Source organism: Aphelocoma coerulescens, chromosome 11, assembly GCF_041296385.1.
Source record: "Aphelocoma coerulescens isolate FSJ_1873_10779 chromosome 11, UR_Acoe_1.0, whole genome shotgun sequence".
NCBI lineage: Eukaryota > Metazoa > Chordata > Aves > Passeriformes > Corvidae > Aphelocoma > Aphelocoma coerulescens.
Window position 1 is genome coordinate 7,203,844 of NC_091025.1, and position 26,966 is coordinate 7,230,809.

At 54.1% G+C, this 26,966-nt stretch overlaps 4 protein-coding genes and 2 non-coding genes across 6 annotated transcripts; 3 read left to right on the top strand and 3 right to left on the bottom strand.

Annotated features, from left to right (window-relative positions):
* The first annotated feature begins 821 nt into the window (after window positions 1–821).
* TRNAK-UUU (transfer RNA lysine (anticodon UUU)) lies at window positions 822–894 on the top strand. The gene has a single exon. It is a non-coding gene; the product is annotated as a tRNA-Lys (tRNA).
* A 1,998-nt stretch (window positions 895–2,892) lies between these two features.
* On the bottom strand, window positions 2,893–2,964 carry TRNAH-GUG (transfer RNA histidin (anticodon GUG)). Its single transcript has one exon. It is a non-coding gene; the product is annotated as a tRNA-His (tRNA).
* A 1,542-nt stretch (window positions 2,965–4,506) lies between these two features.
* LOC138117075 (C-signal-like) lies at window positions 4,507–6,854 on the bottom strand. Its single transcript, XM_069027067.1, has 6 exons — window positions 6,663–6,854; window positions 6,253–6,304; window positions 5,861–6,048; window positions 5,393–5,551; window positions 4,916–5,035; window positions 4,507–4,698 (listed from the first exon to the last, which is right to left on the bottom strand). Exons 1-6 carry the CDS (start codon window positions 6,807–6,809, stop codon window positions 4,585–4,587), a joined length of 780 nt encoding a protein of 259 aa, XP_068883168.1. The 5' UTR covers window positions 6,810–6,854; the 3' UTR covers window positions 4,507–4,584.
* A 248-nt stretch (window positions 6,855–7,102) lies between these two features.
* LOC138117192 (C-signal-like) lies at window positions 7,103–8,607 on the top strand. Its single transcript, XM_069027267.1, has 4 exons — window positions 7,103–7,136; window positions 7,468–7,646; window positions 7,945–8,055; window positions 8,375–8,607. The coding sequence occupies exons 1-4, from the start codon at window positions 7,103–7,105 to the stop codon at window positions 8,486–8,488; spliced, it is 438 nt and encodes a 145-aa protein (XP_068883368.1). The 3' UTR covers window positions 8,489–8,607.
* A 533-nt stretch (window positions 8,608–9,140) lies between these two features.
* On the bottom strand, window positions 9,141–12,262 carry LOC138117074 (C-signal-like). The gene is made up of 6 exons (XM_069027066.1): window positions 12,074–12,262; window positions 10,666–10,717; window positions 10,315–10,502; window positions 9,847–10,005; window positions 9,628–9,747; window positions 9,141–9,343 (listed from the first exon to the last, which is right to left on the bottom strand). Exons 1-6 carry the CDS (start codon window positions 12,218–12,220, stop codon window positions 9,230–9,232), a joined length of 780 nt encoding a protein of 259 aa, XP_068883167.1. The 5' UTR covers window positions 12,221–12,262; the 3' UTR covers window positions 9,141–9,229.
* A 6,973-nt stretch (window positions 12,263–19,235) lies between these two features.
* Window positions 19,236–24,474, top strand: LOC138117041 (C-signal-like). Its single transcript, XM_069026980.1, has 6 exons — window positions 19,236–19,418; window positions 21,693–21,744; window positions 22,466–22,656; window positions 22,974–23,132; window positions 23,404–23,514; window positions 24,194–24,474. Exons 1-6 carry the CDS (start codon window positions 19,278–19,280, stop codon window positions 24,305–24,307), a joined length of 768 nt encoding a protein of 255 aa, XP_068883081.1. The 5' UTR covers window positions 19,236–19,277; the 3' UTR covers window positions 24,308–24,474.
* The last annotated feature ends 2,492 nt before the right edge of the window (window positions 24,475–26,966 follow it).

A 26,966-nucleotide genomic window follows, 5' to 3' on the forward strand; every position in this document is an offset into this window, starting at 1 on the left:
GATGCTCAGGCTGGAAGGAACCTCAAAGTTCATCTCATTTTAAACCCCTGCCATGGGCAGGGACACCTCCCACTTGACCAGGATGCTCCAAGCCCCATCCAACGTGCCCTTGAACACTTCAAGGGATGAGGCAAAATAGTACTCTTCTGCTGAAGGGAAGATTTCTTCTTCCTCCCAGGGAAGTCCGAGGTGGGACAGGGATGTGTGGGGCTGGAGGGCACTGGTGGGTGGGCTGGCTGATGGGGTGGGATCCCCGTGGGGCAGAGGGGCCCCTTCCTGCAGAATGGGGAGGAAGGGCAATAGAATATGTGGGGTGGCACCTGTAGGTGCCCATCCAAGCTCGGTCTATGCAACCCAACTCCCCGCAGCCGCCTCCCTCCCTCCCTCCCTCCCTCCTTAACGCGGCTCCTGCAAAAGCGGCGCTGGGACTCGGATTCGAGCCGAGGCTGCTGCAGCCGCAGCGCAGAGCACGGACCCGGCGGGGCCGCAGCCGCCGCTGCTGCTCCTGGTCCCCGGCGGGACCCGGGGCTCCCTCTGGGCGCGGCGGAGGTTTCACAGCCGCTCCCGCAGCATCCTGCTCCCCTCCCTGCCTGCGCATCCCTGCGGCGCCGGCATCTTCCCAGGGCGCATCCCTGTGCCTGATCGGTGCCCAGGGACGTTCCCAGAACCCGGGTGTTGAGTCTGGCCTGCGCTGGCAGCCTCGTTGGGGTGGCGTGGGGGTGGAAAATATCGAAGTGGGTCCCCACGTTGTCCCTGCAGTGCTGCAGCAAAGTGGGGTCCCCCCGGCTGTCACAGACATGCCCCCCACATCCCAAATGTGAGCCTGGATAGCTCAGTTGGGAGAGCATCAGACTTTTAATCTGAGGGTCCAGGGTTCAAGCCCCTGTTCAGGCGGTGTTTTTATCCTTTAGGAGCCCATGGGCAGGAGCAGCACCTCTTCCTGCCGGGACAGTCCCTCCCGGGGGAGCCGAAGCAGGGAAGAAGCAGGGGATTGAGGTCTCCGCTGCTCCCTCCCGCAGTGAAGGGTGCTCAGGTGCCCCAGCTGACTTCAAGCAGTGTTCCCAAAGTTTGGGTTTCTGCTGGCAACTGTTTTTTCTGCATAACGACCCCCATGAAGATACCGAAGGGACAGGAGCATCTCTTCTGGGAGGGAAGCCAGGCTTTGTTCAGCGGTGCCCAGTGCCAGGACCAGAGGCCATGGGCACACACTGGAACACAGGAGACTCCAGCTGAACATCAGGACACCCTTTTTCACTGGGAGGGTAAAAAATGAAAATTTCCCAGCAGAGACCTGCATCGTTTTAAGGGAATACAATTCATGTGAGAGCAGAGGCTGCAGTGACTCGTGGGGCCACCACAGTCTCAGTCCAGCTCTGGACTGCACTGTAGGTGTATTGACACTTCAGGATATTTTTGCAAAATGAAAATCTTTTAACAGAAAACCAAGCAATTTTGGGTGAAAAACATCCCCTATCCTATGTAAATTTTTTACATTTTTCACCCTGAACATACATCAGTTGCTCAAGCATAGTAAATTATTTTTCAGATAAGTTTAGTGGCCTTACACCTCACAGTGACTTTCGGGGGGAAGAAAAGAGGAATTGAGAAGTTATGTATTTCCTTGTGTTTCTGCTGCTCAGCTGGGCAAAAGTGGGGCAGGCACTGCTGCTGCTGCTAATGGGTGACCTCTCCATGTGTTTGCCTTCTCTTCCTTCTGTATTATCTTTAGAAGGGAAAAATGCTTTTTGAGCTTTCCCTAAGTAAAGTGATATGTGTTTTCAGTAAAGGAATGTTGGAGGAGTGTGAAGTCGTGCAAGCAGTGCCCTATAAACTCTAAATCCTAAAAGTAAATGTGCAATAATTTTTTTTCTTCATTTCTTTCTCTGGATAAGATACAAAAGAAAATAAATTTATTTTGCGCAATTAAAAAACCCCTCCCTCTCCCTTTCCCAAACACCAGCCCTGCAGACGCCTGAACCCATCTGCCTGAGTGCTGCAGCCTTCTGCTGCTTTCAGATGCCCCCACAGCGGTGAGTTGAGACCCACTGCTTGCGTGGTGCCTTCTTCACCACCAGCCTCTGCCACACCTTATGTAACTTCTCTTTTGAAAGCTGCCGACCAGAGTTCTGCACGGCTGTCAGGAGAGGGCACCAAGTCCAAGAAAACAGGGTGACTCCATTAAAGCTCCAGAAGTGTAAAGGCAACAGTTTGAGAGGCTTCCCCAGGCTGAAGCATCTCCTGGTGTACCCAGAGATCTCCCCCTGCTTCTTGGTGCCCATGAGGCCTCGAGTTCTCAGACCTACAGTTTGTAAGGGTCATCCCTCAGCTCTGGGTGGGTTTTGCCTCTGCTGTGAAAACATCCCTGGAGGTCCTGTAACTAAAATTCTGTTCCCCTGGAGCAGGGAGTGCTGGCAGCAGGGCTTTCATCAGGCTGATCTTCCTTCTGCTATGGCAGATCATTCACGCCCTGGGGGACAGGAGCTGAGCAAGCTGCTGCCTCCCACCTCCTCTCACTCTGCAGAGCAGCCACTGCATCTTTTGGTCCTCTTCCTGCAAAACGGTGAGGAAGTGGAGCGTGGAAGGCTGGGCAAATTCCTCTAAATTCTCAAGTTTGCCTGGAAAATGGAGAAGCTGGAGAGCTTTCCAGAAGTGCCATCTCAGCCTCACTGGAGAGACCCTGCACATTGACTATAGGTCAGGAAATCTTTATTTGTGCGAGTCTGGCCACTCTCGGACCATCCAAGCTTGTGGTCCCCTCCCAGGGCACGGCATCTTTGCAAACCAACCCCCCCACATCTCGGACCATCCAAGCTTGTGGTCCCCTCCCAGGGCACGGCATCTTTGCAAACCAACCCCCCCACAGCTGCCTCCCTCCCGGCTCTTGACAAAAGTTGCTGTGACTCGGATTCGAACCGAGGTTGCTGCGGCCACAACGCAGAGTACTGACCACTATACGATCACAGCAGAAGAGATCCTGCCACCTGCTGGGTCCTGCCACATGCCGGGACCACGGGGAGGAAAGTCCCTGCACTGTCCCCTCCCCCGGCATGGGCACGCAGCACAGCCCGGCCATCAAATCCTGTTTTATTAAGGAGGCTACAAATGGACTTGGATGCTGCTGATTGGAGCCTCGGGAATCTGGAATGGGGCCCTAAATTGTGCAAAACGCTGGCAATGCTGGGATGGCACCCAGGAAATGAGACTGCTGCAAAGGACAGCACTGTTTGAGAGGCCTTATGCAGTGGGGCCATCACCTTATAATACAGCAAAGTCAGGGTTATAATAATTTCAGCTGAATCTAAGTGATACAGGAAGTGAGGAATTAATTAACTTTTTATCATCGTGTGTGATACAACAAATTTGGAGGAATTCAGTTAAAAATACAACAAATGGCACAAGGATCTCCATGGGGAGCTGAGTGGTGCTGTGGGAAGGATCCAGTCAGGAAGGTCTGGGTAATCCAGAATGTCCCTGGCCCCTGTCATCCATCATACCCAGGATCCCACTGCCACCTCCCTGCCTGATCATGATCCCTCTCCCTGTTTCCTCCCCAATTTCATGCCTTCAAAATTGTGCTTTGGTAACTCCAGAGCTGCATTTGCTGTTCCTGGCTCTGGTGCAGGTTGGGCTCAGTGCTGGTGGAGAAGAAAGGACACAGTGGGGGTGACAGCTCCCTGCTCCACATCCTTGGCAGCCCACAACCCCCTGGGTACCATCCCACTGCTGCCTCCTCCCCATCCCTCGATGCACCAGGGATATACAGTGGGGGATCCCTGGTGTCCCCAGGGCCTCCAAGACCCCATGTGCCCATTAGGTCCCTCATCCCACTCCATCAGCCCCATGGTGAGTCCCAGAGGACCTGTGGGCATCTCTGCTCATCATGGAGCCTCCAGTGCCACGTGTGCCCCATGGAAATGCACACAACACCAAGAGCCTATCCTGCCTCCACACACCAGCTTGGAACAGGAAGCACAGCCGCCAAGAAGAGTGGTAGAGACAGGATTTTACAGGAACACAGAATAGTGTTCCCATCCCTGGGAGGGCTCAAGACTGCACATACGGATTTCCCATTTGAGGCCCTGGTCTTCATGGGTGTTTTTAACTACCTTGATCTCTCCTGGAGGAACACAGCAGGGCATAAGCAAGCCAGGAGGATCCCATCAGGTTTTGTCTTCCTGACCTAGGTCGTAGAGGAGCTAACAATGAACAATGCTCTGCTTGGACTTTGAACTGACAAATGAGGAAGGACTCACTGGGAGGAGTGCCTGAGTCATTGTAAGGTGGTGCTGCCATTCTGAGGGAGAGCTCTGGGATGAGCCCTGGGACAAATTCCTGTCAGGGATGGTATCCAGGTCCCCAGCTAGATAAGAACAAGTCTTCAGACCAACCTAGCTCAATGTTATGCAGAAATAACTGGGAAGGACTCTCAAAGCACCAGTGAGGACTCTCTCAGAGATAGTTAATAGACCAAGGGAAGGAGGCTCACACAGTGCTATTTATTGTTTGTGGACACATTTACTCAGGGACAGGCACAACACAGTGCAGCAACAAAGGTCCTCACAGTCAGAATCTTGAATCATCATCTCACCAGGGCAAAACCTTCCCTTCCCAGTCCAGGAAGGTGCCGGTCTCCTTCTCAGAGAGGGAGGACAGCACCTTCAGCATCCCTTGCACGCTGTCATCCACTGTCAGGGGAGGCTGTGAGACAGAGGGAGAAACAGTTGTACGCTCAAGGGTCTGGCCTGAAACAGATCATTGCTCAGGACAAGAAGAGTTCCCAGTCACTCATCTCCCTCCCTCCTGTGCCTCCAGGGTATCTGCCCAGGAGCCCTCACACAGTCCAGCATGAGATCCCAGCAAACTCTGCATTCCGAATGATGAGGTTCTCCCAGATCATGGACAGGAGATCTCTTACCTTATGTGATCCTGTACCCCCCATGTCGGTTTGCACCCAGCCGGGGTGGAGAGCGACGCAGAGGATGCCGTGCTCCCGGTACGCCAGGGACTGGCACTTGCTGAGCATGTTCAGAGCAGCCTGTGGGGAGACAGGGAGGGGACGGTGGTGGGAAGGGAAAGGGGGCCGCAAGGGAAGGTGTGCAGGCCCCACAGCTGGGGCAGGGATAGGGGAGTTTTACCCATTCCCTGGAGTACATGATGCTCCCTCACTATCCCTGTGTGAATGCCCAGCCTAGTCGAGGTCCCATCCCATCACGTCCCTCTGAGGTAGACCCAGGGCTAGGCACATAACTGTGCTGTGAGAGGTAGCCAGGGACTGACAGGAGCTCAGTCACAGTGTAGAGAGGGGCACAGACTGAGGGGGGGGGTTGGAAGGCAGCATGATCCTTTGGAGGGAAAAATGTCTGGGCTCACCCCCAGAACAATCTGGCAGTACCTTGCTGCAGCGGTATGAGACAACTTGTCCAAAATCCCATACATAGACATCCTCAATGGAGCCTGCATAGCTGGACATGTTGATGATGGCAGCCTTGCTGCAGCTCAGCCCTGAGCCTGGGCTCCCCTGGGCAGCCTTCTTCAGCAAGGGCAGGAACGCCTGCGAGGAGACAGAGGGGACAGGAGCACACACGGACATGGCACAGGGCAGGGGAGCAGCTCCTTCCACAGTGGGCAACACTGACACCAGGACTGGGTCATCCTCCCTCCTCTTCCCACCGTCCCAGCCTGCCAAGCTCCAGCTCCTGAGCTCCAGCCCTTGGCTCCACGAGCTTCTCATCAACTGAGAGTCCATCGGGCTCCAGAGCAGTGACAGGAGCCCCTCCCAGTGGCCCTTCACACCCTCTATGATGTCCAGCTTATGGACATGGGATCCTTCTGGAGCTGTGCTGTAGTGCTGGGGACTCACCTGGCCCATCAGCAGGGGTCCAGCTGTGTTGGTGGTGTAAACCTCGGTCATGTCCTCCAATGTTTCAGAATCAAGTGTCTTAGGCTTGGCCATTCCAGCGTTGTTGATGAGGAGGTTCAGCCCAGAGCCCCCCAGGTGCTCCCCAACCTTGGCTGCAGCCGCCTTGATGCTGGCAGGGTTGGCGACTTCTGCAGAGCCAACACAGGGGAGGTCAGAGCCTGCGTCCCCATGGTGGAGTCCCCTCTGTTCCCCAGAGGCAGCAGTGCCCGATGGCCCCACAGGCAGCAGCCCGTTGGCACAGCTCTCTCCCAGCACAGGACTCGCAGGGTGTGCCCAGCCTGGGCACCCACCAGAGGAACTGGGGCAAAGGATCCCCACCTCGAGGCACCTACCGAGCGGGATGATGATGACGTTGGGGTGCTTGGAGGCCAAATTCTGTAACTCCTGTAAGAGAGGGCACTGTGTAGGCACAGAGAGGCTGGAGGGGCTGTGCAAAGGCTCAGCCTTTCCCAGTCAAAGCCCACATTGCTCTGGCTCCATCCCTGCACTCCCATGGACCCAGCAGCATGCTCCGGCTGCCCTGAACCAAATGGGTGGGGAGCACTCTATGACCAAGTACCACTGTTCCCTCCACACATCCCATGCACAGCTGCTCCCATGGTGTCCCGGCCCAGCTGCCCTGGGCCACAGGTGCCTGACTGCAGCTCCAGACCCTTGCAAGCGCCCTCCCTCTTCCAATCTCCCCCTGGCACTGAGTGCTCCCATCCCCCAGCACAGCCACTGCCTCCCAGCTTGGCCTCACCTGCGCTCTCTGTCCCTTGGGGTCCCGACAGGTCGCAAAGATCCACTGGGGTGGCTTTGGCATCCTCAGGAAATGCTGGACAAACCCCAGGCCGAGGCCCCGGTTGGCCCCAGTCACCAGAACAGAGTGGACACAAAGTTCTCCCATGTTGCTGCTTCTCTCTCTACTCCAGCTCTTGCTGCTTGCTCAGCTCTCTAATATTTCCTCATAGTCTTTTCCACAGACACCCCACCCAATCAGGGTTTACACCAACCCTTCGCTGCAGGAGGAGCAACTGCTCCAGCTCTTTGAACTCCAGGACATAGATCCCAGCTGGGAGCCAGTCCTTGTCTCCAAAGGGCAAACACCACTTGGCTTTTCCAGGCAAATTCTGCTGTCCTTGGGAAACCTGGTGCCATAAGTCAGGAGAGGAGCTTGTGGGTGAGGAGGGAGGGAGCAGCATGTGGAAGGGATGTGGGAAGCTCCATGGCTCACGTGAGCTTGATAGCTTCACAAGAAGGGCTTTCCTCCTCAGACCCACACAACACTGGGAGCAGGCTTGATCTCATCCCCCTTCCCTGGTCCACTGAGCCAGGACATTCTTCCCATGGCCATGAGCAGACACTCTCTGCCTTGCTCTTGCCTCCTGCAAGCCAATGCGCATTCCCTGATTGTCAGTTGAAACACGGCACCCACGGGGGAAGCAAACCCAGTGGGTCCAATCTCCTGGCAGAAGGATGGGCGCCTGCATGGCCAGCGCATCACCAGCTGCTGGCCTTGCACTCCAGCAAGACACAAACTGCAGGCTTGCCACATCTTAATGCAGCACCTGTGTCCTTGCATCAGGAATTTCTGCCACTCCTGGAGCAGGCAGCGAAGGGCGTGGGGAAGGAGGGTCTGAGCTGCAGCAGGGCCGCTGTCATCAACATCTCCAGCAAACTGGGCTCCATCGGGCTGTGCCTCGGGCTGCCAGAGGCCCCCATGTACCCGTACCGGGCCAGCAAGGTGAGGTGCCAGGGGAGGTGTTGAGGATGCTGTGCCAGGCATGGTGCCCATGGAGGGGAGGGAGCCCATGGGACACCCCCTGCCCCAGCCACCCACCCCTGCCTGGTTCTCCCAGGCAGAAGCACAGAGACCAGGACAGCAGCAGCCGGGACCGAGCCCTTCTGGCAGGTCATACTGATGGTTTGTCCCAGGACCAAGTCCCATTTCCCACCTCCACAGCCATTTTGTGGCTGGGAAATGTCCCCTCTCCTGCCCACCCACTCCCCGGGTTGTGCTGGCAGGGCTGTGCCTCTTCCAGGCTGCCCAGAACATGGTGACGAGGTGCTTGGCTGTGGAGCTTCAGGACAAGGGGATCTTGTGTGTGGCCATCCATCCTGGCTGGGTGAAGACTGACATGGGCACAGAGAAGGTACTGGGCTATGCAGAGGAGGGTCGGCAGGACCCCCACTGTATCCCCATGTCTTGGGGAGGGCAGGGGCACTTGGGGGATGTTGTGTGATGCTGTGGGCTGCCAGGACCATCTCCTGAGGCAGAGCAGGCAGGGAGCAGGCAGCAAGCTGCAACATTCTGAGTACATGGGATAGCCAGCCCTGTCTCCCCAACTCAGCCTGGAGAACAGAGGTGTGGCAGTAAGGAAAAATATCCCCGTGAGCACCATGGGTGCTGCTCCTGGGCATGCACCTCCCCAAGGGCTGCTCTCTGTGACAGCCCATTGTCTTTTTCTGCAGGCACCGCTGACAGTGGAGCACAGCGTGAGGGGCATCCTGACCGTGCTGGCCAGCCTCTCACAGGACACCTCTGGAGCCTTCCTCGACTGGGAAGGGAACAGCGTGCCCTGGTGATGGACAGATGGACGGCGCCTCTTGCCCATGCTGCAGCCTCTGCTCGTTGGCTCACCACTCTGCATGGTCACCCCACTCACCCTCAGCCCTTCCCACACTGCTGAAGAGAGGGAATTGGCTTGGGAAATAGCCTCTCTCTCCTTCCCTACCCCACATGTTCCCCCGTGGTCCCCCTGTGCCCCCCATCTCTGTAAACTCTGGCAGCTGATGCCTCTCTGCTCCATCTCCACACCCAGTCTCAAACCTCCCATCCAAGCCTGGGGCAGGATCCCTGTGCTCTGCCCGAGTGCTGTGTGTCCCTCTGTCCCACCTGTGACCAGCCATCCCCCAGCTGAGGGGAGAGGGCAGCTGATCTCTGTGACCCCCAGCCCCTCGGGCAGCCCAGCCTGGGCAGGGGAAAGCCAGTCCTGCAGGGGCTCGGAAGATCCCTCTCCTCTCAGCAGAGGAGCCCTGCTCCAGCTTCTCCTCTGCCTCCTGGAGGGGAGGTCTCCAGAGGGCAGTCACGGTGCCATGGGACCTGCAGGTTGTCACTCATGGGGATGCCAGTGACAGCCGTGGCTCGAGGGCAGCTGTGGGCACCACTGCATCCCAGGATGAGGAGTGGGATATCTGGGAAGGGGCCATCCCAGGAGCTGGCAATGCACAACAGAGCTGGGGGTTCTCAGCAGGAGTTTATTGAGGATGTGGGACGGGGGGGAGCAGTGGCACAGAGTCCTGCTGCCAGGATCCTGAACTGGTGTCTCACCAGGGTATGACATTCCCTTCCCAGTCCAGGAAGGTGCCGGTCTCCTTCTCAGAGAGGGAGGACAGCACCTTCAGCATCCCTTGCACGCTGTCATCCACTGTCACAGGGGGCTGTGGGGAAGGAGAGAGGCAGGCCATGCCTCAGGCCCTGGAGCAGCCAAGGCTGGGGGCAGGAGGCTCTCCAGGGCAATGGGGAAAACTGAAAACCGTGAAAACCCAGGACAGAGGGGCCAAGCAGGGAACCGAGGGGATGGGGGCACCCAGCACCCAGGACCAGGATAGGAGGAGCTGCCCCAGTAGCAGGGAATTCATGGCCAGGGGGTCACGGCAGCAACTCCCACCCATGGAAAGTCAGTGCAGGAGCTCTGATGGACCTGCCCTGGGGGAGTTCCTACCGCGTATCCAGTAGCGCCGCCCAAGTCGGTTTGCACCCAGCCAGGGTGGAGAGCGACACAGAGGACGCCGTGCTCCCGGTACGCCAGGGACTGGCACTTGCTGAGCATGTTCAGAGCAGCCTGTGGGGAGACAGGGAGGGGACGGTGGTGGGAGAGGAAGGGAGGCTGCCAGGGGACCCACAGCTGGGGAGGGCAGGGGAAGCAAAGGTGTGACAGTACCTTGCTGCAGCGGTACGAGGTGACTTGCATCATGTCCCAACCAAAGGAAGAAGCGATTGAGCCACCAATGCTGGAAATGTTGATGATGGCAGCCTTGCTGCAGCTCAGCCCTGAGCCTGGGCTCCCCTGGGCAGCCTTCTTCAGCAAGGGCAGGAACGCCTGCGAGGAGACAGAGGGGACAGGAGCACACACGGACATGGCACAGGGCAGGGGAGCAGCTCCTTCCACAGTGGGCAACACTGACACCAGGACTGGGTCATCCTCCCTCCTCTTCCCACCGTCCCAGCCTGCCAAGCTCCAGCTCCTGAGCTCCAGCCCTTGGCTCCACGAGCTTCTCATCAACTGAGAGTCCATCAGGCTCCAGAGTAGTGACAGAAGCCCCTCCCAGTGGCCCTTCACACCCTCTATGATGTCCAGCTTATGGACGTGGGATCCTTCTGGAGCTGTGCTGTAGTGCTGGGGACTCACCTGGCCCATCAGCAGGGGTCCAGCCGTGTTGGTGGTGTAAGTCTCGGTCATGTCCTCCAATGTTTCAGAATCAAGTGTCTTAGGCTTGACTAATCCAGCGTTGTTGATGAGGAGGTTCAGCCCAGAGCCCCCCAGGTGCTCCCCAACCTTGGCTGCAGCCGCCTTGATGCTGGCGGGGTTGGCGAGTTCTGCAGAGCCAACACAGGGGAGGTCAGTGACCCTGTGGTGCTTTGGGGTTCCCTGTGTTCCTCCAAGGAGGTGCCCCCCACAGCTGCCTTCAGTGCAGAGCTCCCAGGGCTGTGATGAGTGCCCAGGCATTCACCAGAGGAACTGGGGTGAGAGGGAACCTACCAAGAGCAATGATGACCAGGTTGGGATGTTTGGAGGCCAAATCCTTTAACTCCTGCAAAAGAAGTCACAACATTGGCACCAGCAGGCTGGGACGGATGTGCCAAGGCTCACCCAGCAAAGCCAGCCAAAGCCTGTGTCCCTCCAGCTCTGTCCCTGCACCACCAAGTGCCCAGCACCCTGCTCCAGCTGCCCTGATCCTGATGCATGGGTGCTATGATCCAGTTTTAAGGTTCTTAGAAATGCCTCTGCCCAAATTAAGGTGCAAGTGAGACCATATGCCAGTGACAACAGTAAGGGTTTTATTTGATAGTAAATATGAGAGATAGAGAGATAGAGAGAAAGAAAGCAAGAAAGACAGAAAGAAAGAAAGCAAGAAAGACAGAAAGCAAGAAAGACAGAAAGAAAGAAAGAAAGCAAGCAAGAAATAAAGAAAGCAAGAAAGCAAGAAAGCAAGAAAGCAAGAAAGCAAGAAAGCAAGAAAGCAAGAAAGCAAGCAAGCAAGAAAGAAAGAAAGAAAGAAAGAAATAGAAAATAGGTGGTGGGATGAAGAGTGACAGAGACAGAATAAAAGAATATCACTGCTCCATGGGTCCCACTGGTGCCTCGATGATCCTCTTCAGCAGGTCTTCCTGGTGGTGTAGGTCCCCCCAGAAAGCACAGAATCCCATGGGTCTATATGCCCAAGCTAGGTAGGCACATCTGGGCATGTCCCCCTGTGGTGGGGGGTCAGTCTCTCACAGCAGACTCTGGGTCTGTTGCACCACGTGCAGTCCTGTGGGGCCAAGCCTCTCACGTCAATGTCCCATAGATGTGGCCTGTGGGGTTGGGGGTTCCACAGCTGGGCCAGTTTGTGTAATTGGAGGATGGGTGTTTATTGCCTCTCACCAGAGGTTACACCATGCACCCCAAACCTCCTTCTCCCCCCTCAGTTGGGGGGCGTCTGTGTAAACCTGGCTTCTGTGAGCTCAGCAGGGGATAGCTGCAGCTGCTGGCTTTGGCCTTTTGTGGAGGCATACCTTTCGCTCAGCCTGAGAGGACTGAACAATAGGTTTCCCTTTATCTAATCAACAGTTTGACTTTTAGTTCAAAGTCCCACTCTTCAGTGAGGCTTCTTCGGTTGTAGCTTCTTTATAATGAGCAAAACTTTATATCAATGTTTGAGGCATGAACTATTTTCAGTCTCTGACAATGGGGAACACTCCACACCTCCTGCACACACCACTACCTCTGTCCCCTCCACACATCCCATGCACAGCTGCTCCCATGGTGTCCCAGCCCAGCTGCCCTGGGCCACAGGTGCCTGACTGCAGCTCCAGACCCTTGCAAGCGCCCTCCCTCTTCCAATCTCCCCCTGGCACTGAGTGCTCCCATCCCCCAGCACAGCCACTGCCTCCCAGCTTGGCCTCACCTGCGCTCTCTGTCCCTTGGGGTCCCGACAGGTCGCAAAGATCCACTGGGGTGGCTTTGGCATCCTCAGGAAATGCTGGACAAACCCCAGGCCGAGGCCCCGGTTGGCCCCAGTCACCAGAACAGAGTGGACACAAAGTTCTCCCATGTTGCTGCTTCTCTCTCTACTCCAGTTTGCACTGTTTGCTCAGCTCTCTAATATTTCCTCATAGCGTGTCCCACCCATTCACGGCTTGCAGCAATGCTGGCTTCTCACCAGGAGGAGTAACTGCTCCAGCTCTTTGAGCTCCAGGACACGGATCCTGGCTGGGGACCAATCCTAGTTACCTAATGGCAAAAATCACTTGGCTTTTCCAGGCAAATTTTGCATTCCTTGGGTAACCTGGTGCCATAAGCCAGGTGGGGCTGTTGTGGGCGTGGAGGGAGGGAGCAGCGTGTGGGTTGATGTGGGAAGTTCCATGGCTCGGGTGGGCTTGACACCTTCACAAGCATCCTGTGGGCTCGATGGTCTTTGCACATTGCACCAGGCTGTGCCTCAGATGGCCCTGAGCAGATGTTCTCTGCCTTGCTCCTGCCTCTTCCAAGACAATAAACTCTCCCTCATTGTGGAGCAAAAGACCTGTGGGGTGGGAGAGAAAACCCAGCGTGGTCTCCTGGCAGAAGGGTGGGGACCTGCATGGCTGCTGGTCATGCTCCCCACCCCTTGGGATGCAGTCATAAGTTGAGCTGTGTGTTCAGAGCCACAGAGGACTCGGGCACCTGGGACATTCACCTGCAAAGGAAATGCTCTGCTCAAAGCCTTGCCTGTTGCCATGAGGCACTGTTGTGTGATACCACCAGTGGAGCCCAGTGCTGTTCAGCACCTCAAGTGATTCATTACAGGTTTGCAAGGCTGGATCTGGTGCATGTGTACATCATGTGTTCCTGCCCCACTGTAAGTGAAAACATATCCCCAGAAACCACTTGCCAACCCCTTGTTTTCCTACATTGAGTCCCAGAGCCACTGCACAGACTACTGGGCAGCAATGGAGACAACAACACTGCTCACATGTCACCTTCTGCCCCAGGATACCTTGGCAGCAGCATTAACCAGAGCAGCTTCCTCCCAGTGGCAATGCCAAGTGTGTCTCCATGCCCCAGCAGCAGCTGATTTCCTCCTGCCCACTCCAGCCTGTTTTCTGGGGCTCAGCTGGCAGACACTGTGAGATAAGCAGGTCCTTCCCAGCTCTGACCTGGGACCCCTCCCCAAACCCATTTGGGAAGATGCACATTGGCAGCTTCTATGGTGACCCAATCCCATATCTTCTCTCGGCCAAGTCTGAGCCTCTCCTTAAGTTCCACACAAGTAATTTTTCCCCCCTTTTTTTTCCCTCAGGTTAATTGGACCTCCTTCTGCTTTTTTAGTTTTCCACACTGGGTTGAGAGACTTCTTTTCCTGTGTGAATTCCTACCACTTACCAGTAGTACAAAGCTTTGGGTCTTTCAGCTTCTATCTCAGACTGATCTGTCACCGAGGATCTCACAGATGGCTGAACTGGCATTCAGGCTCCTTAGATCATTTCAGTATTTCCTTTTCAATGACTACAGACCTCAACTATAATTGCCAACAGATGCCATTTGCACTAGAACTCAAATCCTCCAAATAGACTTTAATGGTTTTCTTCCTCTAGGTGGAGGATGAGGCCATCACCCACAGCCTGTTTGAAACCTCCACCGTGCCTCAGAAGCAGATAACATCAGAAAACAAATAATTAACATTTTAATTCTCCTGGATTTGCTCTGTCATCCCATTTGTGTAGCCTTCCACTGTTTTGGAGCTGTAACTTTATAATGTTGACTTTGCTCTGGGGCCCCACACTGCATTATTGATTATTAAAGTTTAAACAAGCACTGCTTCACCAGGAGTCTGAGTCCAGCCTGGCACGAAGAGGCAGAGGGCAAAGAAACCAGCCTTACTGCCTTGCAGCCTAGCCTTGTCACAAGGGCTGCTGCTGTCCCCAAGCCTCTGGAAAGTATCTCGGTCCAGCTCCTAAGAGGAGATTCAGATGGTTCTTTGCTTGGAAATGTTCTTGCATGGTCTAAACCTTAAGCTGAGCATTAAAGTCCTCAGAATCATAGAATCATTTAGGTTGGAAAAGGCCTCTAAGATTATCAATTTTAACAATTAAGCTAACACTGCCAATTCCACCAGTAAACCATGTCCCCAAGTGCCACAACCATGCATTTTTAAACACTTCTGGGATGGTGACACCACCACTTTCCTGGGCAGCCTGTACCAGTGCTTGACAATCCTTTCTGTGAAAAAATTTCCCCTAATACCCAACTGAAATGTCCCTTGGCACAACCTAAGGCTGTTTCCTCTCATCCTATCACTTGTTACTTGGGAGCAGAGCCCGACCTCACCTGGCTACACCCTCCTGTCAGAGTTGTACAGAGTGATAATGGTCCCCTAAGTCTCCTTTTCTCCAGGCTGAGCTCTTCCAGCTCCCTCATCAGCTCTTTATCAGACTTTCCCCAGCTCCATTGCCCTTCCCTGGACACGCTTCAGCACCTCAATGTCTTTCTTGCTGTGACTGGCCCAGAACTGAACACAGGATTCAAGGTGCAGCTGCACAAACACCAAGCTCAGGGGCACTATAGCTCCTCTCCCACAGCCCCCCGGGCTGCTGTACATTTTACCAATGGATTGTTTTCACATCACCACACTGGGAAGACTCAGAGCCAGTTTTCCAAAAGACAGTCACACCTCTTCCACCCTCAGTTGCTGGAGGCTCAAGCACGTTCTCAGTCACCGAGGTTATTGCACAATGACAGTGCTGCTGACAGAAACATGGAGGAATGTGCTTTTCTCTGCCTGCCAGGCGAACTGGGGTGTGGCACAATTAGTTTTAGTACATTTGATCTACTGTAAATAAGAAATAAACTCCCTGCTATTTATCAAGCCAATTTGCTCCTCAATGCATTCAGATCTGTCATCACCTGTTAGTCACTTGCTAAAGAATCAATAGATAGTGCTGAGTGAGTCACTGATGAAGAGGTGGGGTGAGATCGACTCAGCACTGTAACTGAAGCTGGGCAGTACCCACCCTTCCTGATTAATTTTCTTTTGGGCTGAAGAGGATTAGTGATCTATTAGGGGTTGGAAACCCATGGCAGGAGGGTTGGAACTACATGATCTATAAGGTCTCTTCCAACAGAAACCATCCTGTGATTCTATGATATGACTCTATGAGTAGTGACACCCCACTGTGAAAGGATGCAGGAACTAGGGGTAAGATCCTGAGCTTACCTGCAGCTCTCAAGTCAAGTTCCCATGGCACCCTTGTCATAGCTTTACAGACTTTGCACAGCAGACTCATCCAGGTTACACCTGCATTGTATCAGAGCCGGAGAGGGATTTTGGACAAGGGCATAGAGTGACAGAACATGGGGGAATGGCTTCACACTGCCAGAGGGCAGATTAGATATTAGGAAGAAATTCTTCCCTGTGAGGCTGGGGAGGCCCTGGCAGAGATTACACAGAGAAGGTGTGTTTGCCCCATCCCTGGAAGTGTTCAAGGCCAGGTTGGGTGGGGCTCTGAGAAACCTGGTTTAGTGGAAGGTGTCCCTGCCCATGGCAGGGGTTGGAACAAGATGATCTTTAAGGTTCCATGCAACCCAAACCATTCTGTGATTCTATGAGACTGAAGATTTAAAATGTTCACACTGTCCACACAACCTCCCTTGGGCCACAGTGTTTGGACCTTGTGTCTGCCTGGGGCCTCACACGGGGTTCAGGAGCACTTTTCTGGGGATATTCCCCTCATGAGAGCAGCCAAGATGCCTCAGCTGCCTCAGTGCAGCAGTGCTGGCAGCACAGGGACAGAACTGCTTTGCCAGGACCCATGGGGACAGCACAGATCCTCACTGAGCTTCTTTTCTCCCATCCTCTAAGGATAGGTGGCTGGGTTATCCTTTGTGCTTCAGCACAGTGGCATAAAGAAGGACCTCAGAACCACCAAGAAAGATGAATTTGCTTTCCCACTATTAGATTTGCTAACAGGGATGGCTGAGAACAGCCTGTCACACGTGGCAGATATGCTCCATGTCAGGAACACTAAGGCACAGGCTAAATGATCAGCTTGTGACTGCCTTGGTTTGACATCCATGTGTTGAAGTGAGAAAAGGAGGCAGATGTAAGTCTAGGAATAAATACAGTGATAATGCAGATGTTAATTTAGGAATCCAGTTGAAAAAAATCATTAAGTCTTATTAAGGAAAGACATTTAAGCATGAAAGAGTGAGTACAATCTTTAAATTAAAAGGCATATAAGGAACTGTTGAAAATCTACTTCCTGCGAAGAAGTTAAAAGCTGAGCACCATGCTATTCCAAAAATGTCATGCCAGCCTAGATGATGTGAGCTATTGCCCACACAGCTGAGCAGAAAAAATGCAGTCTGTGAACAGCAAAAACTTGTACTGTTCTGTAAGCAGCTGTGGACACTACCTGAGTAAAATGGGCTGCATTGGTATTTTATCAGCAGAAATTAGAATTTACCATAGTTGTTCATTCTCGTTTCAAACCATATTTGTAAAAAGGGAGGGGAAAAAAACCCACCTACTTTTTTAATTGTTTCCCCCTCTCCCTCTAACTGCATTTTTTTTCTAGATCCATTGACTCAAACAGCACTTACGATGGATCCATCAACTCAGTGCAAAGGACATGCTCATATGTACTTTGTACTTCACAGTGAAGAAACTTTAATCAAATTACAGCAACAATGAGCTGACAACAGGAATTACTAGTTTTGATTTTTAGCTAAGTGAACTCAAATACTTCTTTGTATTCTTAGGGAGGTCTAGTGGAAGATGTCCCTGCCCATGGCAGAGGGGGTGGAACTAGGTGATCCTTAACGTTCCATTCAACACAAAACATTCTAGGGTTCTATGATTTATACCCCCAAACACTCCAAAATTCACCAACATCAGACTCATGCTTTATCAGGCAGCAGGAGTTTCCCAATGCCTGTTGTAGTGAAACTAGACCACTTGGATAAGCCTTGGGGCTTTTTTTTTTTTTTTTTTTTATTCTTATTCCTTGGTGTTCCTTTTCTTTTTGGTTGCACTTCTCATTATTACCTGCTGGAAGCCTCGGAACACTTAACTAACAAGGTTTTCAAAGAATGGATAATCCTCTGTTTTATTCATGGGGAACACGACAGAGAACTCAATTACAGATACTTGGAGCTGCCTTTCTTTCACGGTTCTCATTTGCATCCAGTACAGGCTCCTTCTGCCCTCAGCTGTGGCTGCACTTAAGCTGTTTCTGCGCAGCAGATCACTGGGGATCCCTGTCTCCAAGGCTTTTTCAAACAAGCACTTTTCAGGAAGAGTTCATCAGTGTAATTTGTCTGCAGTATGCAGGATCTGTGTGGAATAGGTGGCCAAACCCTGACTTGTGGTTCACCCTAAGTGTTTGTACCCCTCGGTCATTATTTGCTAAACTTCTCCATAGACAGAGCAGCATTTCTGGTGACAAGTCACTGACTTAATGGCCTGAGCACAGAAGGAGGCAGGAAAAGGAGAATGGGAACTTTAATCCAAATAGCTGCTAAAAGGAGGGTTTTTTTCCTTAGTATTTAGTAGTATAAGCAAAGATTTATTTTTCTTAAATCCTAACTTCTACAAAAGAAAAGAAAGGTCTAAAATGCATTTATTATTATTAAAAAGTGCATTTTAATATCCCAAAGTAAACCGGGGAGCAGAGGCTCCCGTGTACTTGAACAATCATGGAGAAAGATAGAGTTAGCACAAATCACCTGATGTTATCACCAGACTGATATAAATATTTTGTTTCTGATGTATTTATCAGTATCAGAGGTGTTTTGTGTAGTGTTTGTCAAACAAGGAAGAAAATAAGCAACATAAATAACAACCCTTATATACATCAGAGTTGCTCAGTCATTGCTTCGCTGTTGAAATCCCAGTTGTGTGCTCACCACAATGGGATTTTAATGGATATGTAGTTGTCTATATAAGAGCTGAAAATAAAACAACACCACCCACCTCCAGGCTGGCAGCAGGGCTGGTAAACGTAGACCCCCTCCAGATACCATCCTCCAGATGATGCTGATTATCCTTTTTCTGTTTTCCCTTTTCCCTCCAACCTTGTTTTCCCATTCCTAAGATGCCAGCAAACCTTTTCCTTACTTTACTCTATACTACTTCTTTGGTGCAGCTGTTGAACCAGGTACCTGACACTCAGCAACAAAAACAAAGAGAAAACATCCCCCAAAACACCTGCAACCCCAAACTACTGCCTAAATCACAGAATCCTTTGGGTCATAAAGAACCATAAAGACCATCTCATTCAACCTCTCTGCCATGAGCAGGGACACCTTCAGGTTGCTCCAAGCCCTGTCCAACCTGGGGCAGCCACAGTTTCTCTGGACAACCTGTGCCAGGGCCTCACCACCCTCACAGGGAAAAATTTCTTCCAACTATCTAACCTAACCCTTCCCTCTGTCAGTGTGAAGCCATTCCCTCTTGCCCTGTCACTCCATGCCCTTGTCCCAAGTCCCTCTCCAGCTCTCTTGGAGCCCCTTAAGGCACTGGAAGGGGCTCTGAGGTCTCCCTGGAATCTTCTCACCTCCAGGCTGAACAACCCCACCTCTCTCAGCCCATCTCCATAGGAGAGGTCCTACAGCCTCCGTGTATGTTCGTGGCTCTATTTATGTACCAGATTTATTGCATCTGATGCTCAAGGAAAGAGCCGATTCAGGTTCATTTCCGGGCAGGCAAGAAAACCAGCTCTGAAGGGGCTGGTACTTCCTAATGCTAAACGGGTCTAGTTGGGGTTGTTTTGGGGTTTTTTTACTTTTATCTGTGGTATAGATTACTGTGCTAAAGGTGCTAAGACACCCTCCCAGACCTGCTGCAAGCTTTCTCCCTCGTCCACCACCCTTGGGAAGAGACGAGACCCCGGCTCGCTCCGAGACCCCTCGCTCCTCCCCTCGGGGACGCCAGGGCTGGGACGCGGTTGTTGTGTTTGCACTGAACATGAGGTGGGAAGGCAAACACACACACACAAACACACACACACACGCACACTCTCCGCCCCCACAGCCATTCCCCCCGGGGGCTGCGGCAGCCCGGTGCGGCCCGCGGGGTCGGGAGGCGGCGCCAGGCGGGCCGGGCCAGGCCGGGCCGGGCCGGGCAGGCGGCGATGGCGGCGGCGCGCACGGTGCTGCTGACCGGCTCCAACCGCGGCATCGGGCTGGAGCTGGTGAAGCAGCTGCTGGGCTCGCCGCGACCCCCCGCCTGGATCTTCGCCACCTGCCGGGACCCCGAGGGGACACAGGCACAGGTCAGTGGGGGCCGGGGGCGGGGGCGGCGGTCGCACGCTCGGCCCCTGTCACCGGCCTGGACAACTCGCTACTGGAGCGCGGCTGTGAGGTCCGCACCGTGCCCTGCCCCGTGTGAAAGTCACCTGAAGTGCAGCCGGCGGAGAATCGGCCGTGCCACCCTTTGGGCCGCGCCACTGGGCTATTGTGGGCTGCGTTGGACGTGCCCGAACCCGCCCTCCCGTGCCAGGGCTTCGCCCGTGCGCTGCGGGCACGGGCCGAGCTGGGCTGGTCTCGGGGGGCTGAGGCGGTGCGAGCGGCAGCGATGCTGCTCGGGCTGGTTTTGCTGTGTTACGCTGCTCTCTGAAAAATCTGGAGGTTCAGAACATGGGGTCTCCAAAAGTGGTGGCCAGTGGAGCTGTGAGATCCCCCTGTCCCTGCCTTCCAGTTCGCTAAAATGGGAGAGACTCATATATGTTGCTTCTGCAGGGAATCAAAAAGCCTCCCAGTTCTTCCAACTTTCCTTGCATACAGTTTGTTCTCCTCTGCTTACTGTGTCCACTGAAATACTTGCAGGGAGAAACTTGCCCTCTGATAGATCCTGGCTCCAGCTGATTTGTTTGTTGCATCTTGCATGTGTGTGCTATTCAATCTCAGGAATAATCCTGGCACCAACCCAGGGGTGCCCAGCTCCTGCTGAGGCTGGTGCCCAAGTTGGCTGGGTCAAAAGCTAGGCCAGGTCTTTTATTTTTGCCCCATTCTTCCTCCCCACAACTTGCAGGACTCTGGCAGCGATGAGATGAAGGAGTTTTTGCAGGGCTGGACTGGAGCCAGTTTTCCTGCAGGGTGGTCCACATGCAACTTTCCTAGCCAGGGGGTACTTCTCTAAGCCTTCTCTGGCTGTGGTAGGGTGAGGGCAGTGTCTTCAGGGTGCTGCTGAAGTCGATGACCACAGGACATCGAGAACAGGGTATTGTTCTGCCTGGCTGGTGCCACATCACTTCTCCTGCCCTTTTGTGCCTGGACCAGGTGTTGGGGTGGGGGGAAGCTCCTGCTAGGATGGTATGAGGCTGTTGAGGTAGACAGTTGGGAAAAACAGGAGAAGAGAAACATCTGTTGGCCACCACAAACCAATCAATGGATTTTACATCATTTCCTGTGCCCAGGGCTAATGTGGGAGGACGGGGTCTGATGGGGGAGCCCAGAGATAACTGATGGTGAACCACAGCCAGTGCCAGCAGCTCTCCTGCTCCATATTCCTCTCACAATAGACCACCAATTTGTGTTTCTCCTGTGGGCATGTTTGGAAGAGTTTTTTAGTTCTAAAAGCAATCTTTTTGGGCACATTGAACCAGGTGGTTCAGTTTCTGTTGTCTGAAACCTGCCCTAGTTGGAGGCTCAGAGCAAAGAGCTGCTAGGAACTGTGAGGTACAAAGTTTCCTTTTTGGAAAGAGCTTCTGAATCCTCCACTGTCTGAGTCGGCACAGGCAGACAACCAGGACAATCTATGGCTAAAACACAAAGAGTAAATTTATTTCTGTTATCTTGATAACCAGGGGATCCCTGAAGCAGCACCAGGCAGAGTTACAGGCAGGTACAGAGGTACAGGAGACACAGGTACTGTTATGATTCATGCTAGTGGATCACTGGCTGCTGTTCACGCAGGTTTATCACAGGTTATTCACAGCTCTAAGGTCACTTGAACGATTTACAGTCCTCCTTCCCAGGCTTCAGCTTTTAACCCGTTCCTCCCAATAGCCACGTGGTGAAAACAACCACTAAAAATGTGCGAAGTGGTTCATTTCACTTGAGTAGGTGAGATGTAGTGTCCAGAGCAGAGTGGATCTGGGACTGGCCTATCCAGATGTAATTTCCCTAAAGGTCAAATCTGATGTTGGCACTCACAGCTGTTCCTCCTCCACTTCACTTCCAGTAGACTCTGGGAGACACTTCTGGCTGTACCCCCAGCCAGTTCACGTAATTTCCTTGGTGAGCTGGTCCTGCACAGTTTGCTCCCATCCTTTGCTGTGGCTCTGGCTGGGCTATGGATGACCCTTTGGGAGAGTGACCACAGCATCTTGCCGTCATGGCCGTGTCATGCTCTGAGCACGTGCACGTTGCTTTGTGGAGCCTGGGAGAAGCCTGAGAACCAAGGCAGGTCCCCAGCCCAGCTGTTCACAAGCACTGAGTAACACCTGGAAGATGTTTCCCTCAGGGTGGGCTATTGCTGGCACCCCAGGATGATGCTTGGCATTGCCTCTGCCTAGTGCTGATTGTTTCCATGTCTCTTTTTGTAGGAGCTGAGAGATCTGGCATCCAAACACCCAAACCTGGTTCTTGTAAAGCTGGGTACGTGCGCTCTGCCTCTGAGCTGGTAAATTTGTGACTGCCAGCCATGCCTGCCCCATTTCTCCTTCCCTCCCTCCCTGCCTTCAGGCTGTGCATGGGGATCCAGTTCTTCAGAGCTGCTTCATGACCTACTGCAAAAAGCCCAGCTTCTCCAGACCTGTGTCAGCCTCAGTACCCCATTCCCTGGAGCCTCTTTGTTCCATGGCCATAGGACCAGGATGTTCTTGAGATCCATCCTGGGCAGCCCCTGGCTCCCCCAGCTGAGTGATCACATCCTTGCTCTGCCTTGATCCCAAGTCCTAGGTGAGGCCAGGAGGGCTCTGGGAGGAAGGCAGGTCCTAGCACATTTTCCTTGGGGACTTGTCCCCCTGGAGACTGCCCTGGGTTCTCCAGAAGTTGCTCAGACATGGACTTTGGAGGCGGTGGCTGCTGGGGACTGACGCAGCAAGGGGAGTCACAACAGCGCTTTGCCCCTACGGTGGGCTTCTCCTGGTGGGAGCCTTCAGCTGCCGGCGGAGGGGCAGAGGAGGCAGTTTTGGGATGAGTTGGGATGAGCCGGGATGTGCGGGTGCCGCGCTGCGCGGAGCTGGTTTCACAGCACCATCTGGTGCCCATGAATGGAAGGGCCGCGCGGGTCGGAATGCGCGGATTTCCTCGGCATCCTCCCCTCCCTCTCCTCCCCTGCACCGCGTGGCTCTCAGACTGTTCTCTCCCACTGCAGATGTCGCAAACCCCTCCGCTATCAGGGATGCGGCCAAGGTCGTGGAGGGGAAGCTGAATGGGATGGGGCTGAACCTGCTGATAAACAACGCCGGCATCTACACCCCCACGGCCACGCTGGAGACGGCCAGCGCTGAGGACATGGTCAGCACATACAAGACCAATGCAGTGGGGCCAATGCTGATGGCCCAGGTATGGGTGAAACTCTAGGAATGAAATTGGCCCAACCTGAGGGTACCCCAGGCTGTCCATGGTCTCGACGTAAAACTTGGAGGGCTTTGCCAAATTTCTCGGGGCTGCGCAAGGGAGGGCTAGGGCTGCTCCTCCAGCCTAAGCCTTCTGCAGCCTCTCTGAATTGTGCAAATCTGATTTGGAGCGGGCAGGGCTACTGCAGCAACACCTGGGCTCCTCTGACATCCTGCTGTTCCTCCTCACCCTCCCTGGGTTGCAGTTGCTGTAAGTGGGGCTGGCTTAAGGCACAGGTATCCCACTAGGTTGCTTCTCCCCAGGCCTTCCTGCCTCTGCTGAAGAAGGCTGCCCAGGACAGCAAAGAAAAGGGCCTGAGTTGCAGCAAGGCAGCCATCATCAACATCTCCACCATCTTGGGGTCCATCAAGAAAACACCTGATTCCTTCTTCAAGCCTGTCATCTCCTACCGCTGCAGCAAGGTATGGACACTGGTGACCTGCCCCTACTCCTGAGCTCCATGGGGGTCAGCGCTGCCCTTGCCAGGCTGGGTCTCAGGGAAACACCTGGGATCGAGAGATGGAGTGAGTTCCCAAGCTGCCAGGGCACCTGCATGCCTGCCATGGGGAGACACACGCTGTCTCTTGAAGATCTGGTATTGCTTTTTCTCCCTCACCAAGAGGCAGCAATGGGAAGGGAACCTGGTTCATGGAGCTTTTGCTGCCCATGGCTGATGCTTCCTTCCTCACCCAGGCTGCCCTCAATATGCTGACCATGTGCCAGGCTCTGACCTACAAGGAATCTGGGATCCTCTGTGTGGCACTGCACCCTGGCTGGGTGAAAACAGACATGGGCAGCCAGGAGGTGAGTTCTGGCCTAGCAGGTCAAAGGGAAACCCATGGGTGGGACCCAACCTACAAACCTGCACAGGAGGTGACTCAGGTGGCCAAGATGGCTCTCTGGAGGGGGGATCCATGTGAAAATGAGCTGCCTCTCAGGCTCCAAATTGCCCATGTCTGTGTTGGGCCCCTGTAGGCTATGTGGATACTGTCTGGGAAGTAGCATCAGCACATATCAGGCTTCTTGATCAGGGGGGAAAAAGGGGCTTTGGGCAGCCTGGAGGTATACAGAGAACCTGAATCCAACAGAGCAGGGAGGAAAGGAGCAGCACCATCCCATCATGTGACCGTTCCTTGAGGAGTTGCAGGTCCATGAGGTTTCCACTCATCTTGCAGGATCCATGTTTTGAGTGGGAGTGGTCCCTGCAGCACTGGAGTTTTGAGAAGGCTGCACAAAGCATCCCATTTGCAGCAGGGATCTCTTCCTGTTTGGTTAAACCTGGCTGGCTTCCCAGCCCAAGCCACCTCCGTCCAAGCCAGCAGTGCAGATACCCAACCATCTTCCCACATAGTGGACTTGTCCCAGCTCCTGTGGCTCTCTCCTCACTCTGGGTGGAAGGAGCCTTGCTGTCACTGCACATGAGCCAAGTGAGGGCTGCTGGGTGGCCTGGAATGATGGTGGTGTCCCGCTGTGCCCTTCACAGGCTGACCTGACAGTGGATACAAGTGTGCGAGGGCTGTTGTCTGTGCTGACAATCCTTTCCGAGAAACACAGTGGGACTCTGCTCAACTGGGAAGGTAAAGCTATCCCCTGGTGACTGCTCTCTGTCCCTGCAAGGGACTCCACGGTGCCACGGGACTCCCTGAGTGCACAGGAGCACCAGGGTGCTCAGCCCTCTGTGGTCTGCAAGGGACCTGCTTGGGACTCCAGGGGGCAGGATGTGATCCCTGCCTTCACCTTGCTAATAAATGAAGTCAATCAGTACCTATGCCTTCTCCCAGTTGCAGTGTCCCCACTCATACTGTCTTGTCCCCGCAAAAAATAGCCTGGCATTAATGGTGGAACTTGATTATCTTGGAGGTGTTTTTCCAACCTAAATGATCCTGTGATCCAAGCAGTCTGCCTGCCTTGTCTTCAGCTGCTCTGAGCTGAAGGGAAGTCCCAAGGGACATGTAACTCACCCAAAGCTCTGCTGTCCTCCTGCTGTCCTGCCTGGCTGCAGAGCATGCCCAGGTCTGCCTGGTCTCTGCCATGCTTCCACCAAGGCATGGCGTATTTGCCACAGATTCCTTGGGATGACTTTGTGCTGGACATGGTGTCTTTGGGAGCAGCCTCCTGGCTGGAATGGGAAGACCAGGCACTACAGTCCAGTTCTGCAATCCCAGGCAGACAGCTCTTCCCATAGTGGAGCCCCAACTGGGCATGGTACCCCTGGGTAGGGGAAATCTGGTCCCATGATGGGTCACAGCATGGGAACGGCACTTCTGTAGGATGGAGAAGCTGAGAACATTAATAAGGTGGGCTGGGCAGCCCTGGACTGCATGAATTTCCCTAGGAAGTGGTAACAGCCCCAAAGATACGGATTTTGGGGTGGTGTTGGGGTTTCTCAGGAGGGTTTTGTCCCTTCTGGAAAGAGCTTCTCTTAATGAAGCATGGCAGAAAGGAGCCAGGACTCCTGTAAAACCAAGCCTGATCTCAGGTGGGCAGAGCAACCTGTCCTGCAGGACAAGCAACCCCCTACTCCTTCCCTCAGAGGCCACCACCTTCTCTTTCTCATCCAGAGGACCAGCTGAAGCATCTGGGTCCCTCTGGGTCTGGCCTCTGCTGGGGTTGTACCTCTTCCTGGAGTGGGGGCTTGCCTGCCACCACCAGTTTTCCTGGGAATCTTGAGGCCATGCCCTACCTGGCTGTGCCAGAGGAGTTGTTCCAGAGAGTTCCCTATGCCCAGGCTGGCATGCTTTTTTCCGAGCCTGTGCTGTGCTTTCCAAGGCCCTCAGGAGCCAGCACTGCCAACAGAGCTGCAGGGAGCTGTTCCCACATGAGCCACCCACGTGCTCCCTGCCAGGGAGACACTGACCTCAGCTTCATCCTCAGGGGAGCTCTGAACCATCTGGGCTCTTCCACCTGATCCAGCCACCTGTTTCCCATGTAAATGCTTGCTCTTTTCTTTCCCAGCTCATATCTGTGGCCAGAGTGGTCAGTGCCCACTTGGGCACCTCCCTATCAGCGCTGTGATGGCAGCAGCAGGAGGGGAATCCCTGGGAAGGAGTGGCTGAGGGACAGGAGTGTGGGTGAAGGGCCTGATCCTGCCAGTGCATTTCCATGCTCAGCCCAGTGCTGGCTCAGAGACATGGCCAGTCCTCCCCCAAGTGCCCTCCCTGCCCCTTGGCAGAGGTTCTCCTGCCCCAGTTACTCCACACAAGCCAGCTGGATCCTGGCCAGTGTCCACAGGCTGGCTCCATGCCCATCTCTCTCCATGTTTCTCCCTTCTGTCCCACACCACGTGCTGGATCCTGGGAGATGAGCAATGCCAGAGATCCCACCATGGACTGCTGACAGCTTACAGTCATCATCCCCCTCGTGTCGTTGCCAGCCCTGTGAGATGTGTGTCACTGCTCCCTTGGGGACATGGTGGGAGACGGGACTGCTGACAGCTGGGACAAGCTCCATCAGCCTGGGACATCACCTGGGATGTGGTCAGGTCACCCAGGGCATGGGCAGCGCTGTGTTCTGAAGGTGGTAGGAGGAGGAGTGGGAAGCTCTGCAGGTGAGTCCAGCCTGGCAGTACTGGACATGGCTGCTGGGGACAAGAACTAACCCCAGGGCACTGCTGGGCATTGAAACACCTGGAGCATCACCCTGGAGGAATCCCACTGCAGTGGTCTTCCCATTGGGTGTGAGGATAGCAGACTAACTGCTGTGCAGAGCCAAGTGGAAACAGGTCAGCTGATCCCATTTTTCAAGCCAACAGGAGACTGGGGCAGGATGACCCAACTTGGACCTCTCTCTGCAACTGGGATTCACCCCTGGTGAGTGCTTTGCCTTCACAAGTGCAGCCAAGTGCTCTCCAGGAGCCCATCCTTCCACCCTCTGAGACAAGGCTGATCCCAGGCAGGACATGCTGGAGCTGAGCCACCAGGGACTGTGCCACCCATGGTAATTTGGAGGCCAGGGACCCCTGAGAACCTTAAAGTGCTCCGGGGCACGTGTTCTTCAGGAAGCCTTAGTGAGAGGCCAGACGGGCAGGTCTCCCTGCTCAAATGCTTGCCAAGTGGTGTCGGCTTTTCCTTTGCACAAGTTCCGGGTGTTTGTGCTCATGGAGCTGATTATCTCCCTGTTTCCTCTCCTGCCTGATGTTTCCTGCCTCACTCTTCCCTCCCTTTTGCTGGCTTTGCCCTTTGTGTCAGGCTTATTTCCTGGCTCTGGGAAGTGTCAGACCTCAGCGTCCCCCCTGCCCACTGTGATGGCAGCACACA